Below are 1316 nucleotides of genomic sequence, written 5' to 3'. Positions count from 1 at the left end.
TCTTCTTCTTCTTCTTCTTCTTCTTTTTTTTTCTTCTTCTTCTTCTTCTTCTTCTTCTCTCTCCATTTTCCACTTCCTCCTAACATCCTCCATTCCCTCTTCCTCCACCACTTCTTCTCCCCCCTCCGTCTCCTCCTCCTCTACCTCAACCTCCTCCTCCATCTCCTCCCTATCCATCACCTCATCTTACGTAGAAACAGATAGTCATTTTTAATTGTATGTGTAATTCTATTTGTGTTTTGGTTCCCAGGTTGACCTGGGCTCTTTCTCCGGAGCTCTCATCATCCTGACTATCGGTCTGGCTATCGGCAGTCTCGCCACTCTAGTGGAGGTCCTGGTCTTCAGGCATACGGAGAAGGTAGGAAAGTTAGTTCTGTTTTTGGAAAATAGGAAATGGTATAGGTTTTACGCCCTTGTCAACACTACTGGGTTAGTTCGTTTAGTTCTGTTCGTTTTTTTTCTGGGTTCTCTTGTAACATCGCTGGGTTTTTAGTAAGAGTTTTACCGCGCTCGCAACTGCATAAGGTCACATGAGTGCGGGACTGTAACATCTCTAATCTTCGGCATTTATATGACCCTATCGCGTTGCAAGTGCTGTAAAACCATTGATTAAACAAAAGTCACATCGTCATGCAATATCACACCTTTGCACCTGTAAGTACTTTTTTTTGCTCATACACTGCGTCTCATAATAGTATGCTTCAACTTTCACGTTTCTTTTCTGTAATTTTCAAAGATGGTGGCATAAAGTGTTCGATTACGACTTAGCTCTACGTCGTTTTGTCGCGGGGTTTTTTGTTATTGTTTTTTTGTAAGGGTTTCATTCAGTCTTTCTTTCTTTTCTGGTTTGGGGGGGTTTCAAAGGGATTTTTTTCTCAATATCCAAATTTCTGCATCTAACTTGCACCGATTATGTTATTATTTATCGCCTACGGGGATGTCTCATCTAGAGTGCTGCATCATCCTGCATTATTGTGTCAATATAAGGCTAAATACTCTTGTGCAACGAGCGTATGGATGTTAACAAAGAACCTTTTGTGTGTCTATATTACTCGAATTAAATGTACTTGAAATGTTAAAAAGGAGGTTTTGAAGAAAGACAAGACCGTTAACCCTTTATGATTCGGTGGCGTTGTTGAAGTTGTTTTTTGTTTGTTTGTTTATTCGCTCCTGTTGTTGTTGTTGTTTTTGTTGTTGTTGTTGTTGTTGTTGTTGCTGTTGCTAGTGGTTGTGGGGGTGGTGGTGGTGGTAGTAGTAGTAGAAGTAGTAGTAGTAGTAGTAGTAGTAGTAGTAGTAGTAGTAGTTAGTAGTAGTAG

The 1316-nt window shown here is 40.3% G+C and overlaps 1 protein-coding gene across 1 annotated transcript in view; it reads left to right on the top strand.

The window, feature by feature from the left end:
* Window positions 1-1316, top strand: part of LOC101854280 (glutamate receptor ionotropic, kainate 4) — a gene marked incomplete at its 5' end in the record, with an annotated part of 17502 nt that overhangs the window by 11589 nt on the left and 4597 nt on the right. Inside the window, 1 exon segment of the mRNA XM_005107237.3 lies at window positions 251-358. Coding sequence (XP_005107294.2) covers window positions 251-358 — 108 coding nt within the window.

The sequence above is a fragment of the Aplysia californica genome, unplaced genomic scaffold (assembly GCF_000002075.1).
Source record: "Aplysia californica isolate F4 #8 unplaced genomic scaffold, AplCal3.0 scaffold00587, whole genome shotgun sequence".
NCBI lineage: Eukaryota > Metazoa > Mollusca > Gastropoda > Aplysiida > Aplysiidae > Aplysia > Aplysia californica.
The sequence above is the reverse complement of the archived record's forward strand: the minus strand, read 5'-3'. Positions and strand labels throughout refer to the sequence as shown.